This window comes from Arachis duranensis, chromosome 9, assembly GCF_000817695.3.
Source record: "Arachis duranensis cultivar V14167 chromosome 9, aradu.V14167.gnm2.J7QH, whole genome shotgun sequence".
NCBI classification, from domain to species: Eukaryota; Viridiplantae; Streptophyta; class Magnoliopsida; order Fabales; family Fabaceae; genus Arachis; species Arachis duranensis.
In genome coordinates, this window is record NC_029780.3 from 103,855,219 (window position 1) to 103,856,628 (window position 1,410).

General features: G+C 33.8%; 1 protein-coding gene across 1 annotated transcript; it reads right to left on the reverse strand.

The window, feature by feature from the left end:
* Positions 1-295: 295 nt before the first annotated feature.
* Positions 296-1,087, reverse strand: LOC107466588 (ethylene-responsive transcription factor ERF106). The gene has a single exon (XM_016085588.3). It carries the CDS (start codon positions 1,033-1,035, stop codon positions 427-429), a length of 609 nt encoding a protein of 202 aa, XP_015941074.1. The 5' UTR covers positions 1,036-1,087; the 3' UTR covers positions 296-426.
* Between the last annotated feature and the right edge of the window lie 323 nt (positions 1,088-1,410).

Consider the following 1,410-nt stretch of genomic DNA (forward strand, 5'->3'; position numbering starts at 1 on the left):
ACTCTATCCTCCTCAATTACAGGATATACTATCTTTTTAGCCTTTTAGGTGTATGCTTCAATCCTTTTGTTAAGTTGTTCTCTTTTTATAAAGTTAAAAAGAAACAAGGGATATAGTTACATTATTTAATTCACATAATACGTTGCTCTTCATTAATAGTGAATGAAAACTTCACAAAAATACTAAATTACACATTCATGGAAAATTTTAGTACATATTGCACATTTCTTTAGCAAACAAAAGTAAAGAATGACTATAACCTATAAAAGTTGAAAAGGAGAAGATAATGCAATCATTGAAAAATGATATTTGTACATAACATTTGTGGCAGATATATGTTCATGTTCACAAAAATATATCAATACAATATTCACAAAATATTATGTTCAAATAACATTACTCGATGAAGTTGAATATCAATTCTCTCTACAATACTCTTCTCTTTTTCCTACCACAAACATTAGGCTTTGGTTCAGATTCACCAGCCTCAAGAGGAAAATTGAGAATTGCTTTTTGACCCCTCATCCTAAAGGCAGCAAAATCATAAGCCTTAGCAGCATCAATCTCACTATCAAATGTGCCTAGCCACACTCTCGAGCCTTTTCTCGCCGGATCGCGAATCTCAGCAGCGAACTTTCCCCACGGCCTTCTCCTTACTCCTCTGTAGTGCCTAAACGTAGCTTCTACCTTCTCCCCCACAGACTCCAACATTGTTGGTTCAACCGAAGTATCCGAATTCTTGATTATTTCTTCCTCCGTGGGGCTTTGTGCAATAATGACATTGTTTTGATCAGCAGCGACTTCCTTAGCATCAAAGCTACTACTACTTTGTTCAAAGAAATATGAATCCAAATCCAAGAATTGGTGGTAGTCGAGTTTTGGTGATTCCAAAGGGTGTTCTAATTCTTCAATTTTCACTAGAGGAATGAGATTGGTGGTGCTAGTGAAGTATGAATCTAAGGCATTATTCTTATTATCACCTAAGAGATGTTGCCTTAAGAGTTCTAAACTTGAAATTTCTTGAGATGCTGTCATAGTGTATTTGTGTTTGAATTGGATTTTTATTTGTGGAATGTGTGGAGAGAAGTGGCATTGAAACTATGATATTTATGCATATAAGAATACTCTAGTCCCCACATTTTGTGATATAAATTGATTGATGATAGTGTTATCAACTCATCAAGTTGTTGAGGAAAATTAAATGGACCCCTTCTTTTTATGGCACACGGAATTCACTAGGGAGTTTTTTTTTTCTTTTTCTAAAAAAAATTATTACGTTAAGAGACAGTGCATCTTATCCAAATTATTGGATGATCATGGTTATGTACTTTGTCATGGGGCCCGATACGTATAAGCAAGTTGTTTGAATATTAACAAAATATTATTAATTTATACCAAAAGAAAATATTA

Bases quoted from the DNA above. Each gene is read 5' to 3' on its own strand.
- LOC107466588 (XM_016085588.3), bottom strand. From the start codon at position 1,035: ATGACAGCATCTCAAGAAATTTCAAGTTTAGAACTCTTAAGGCAACAT.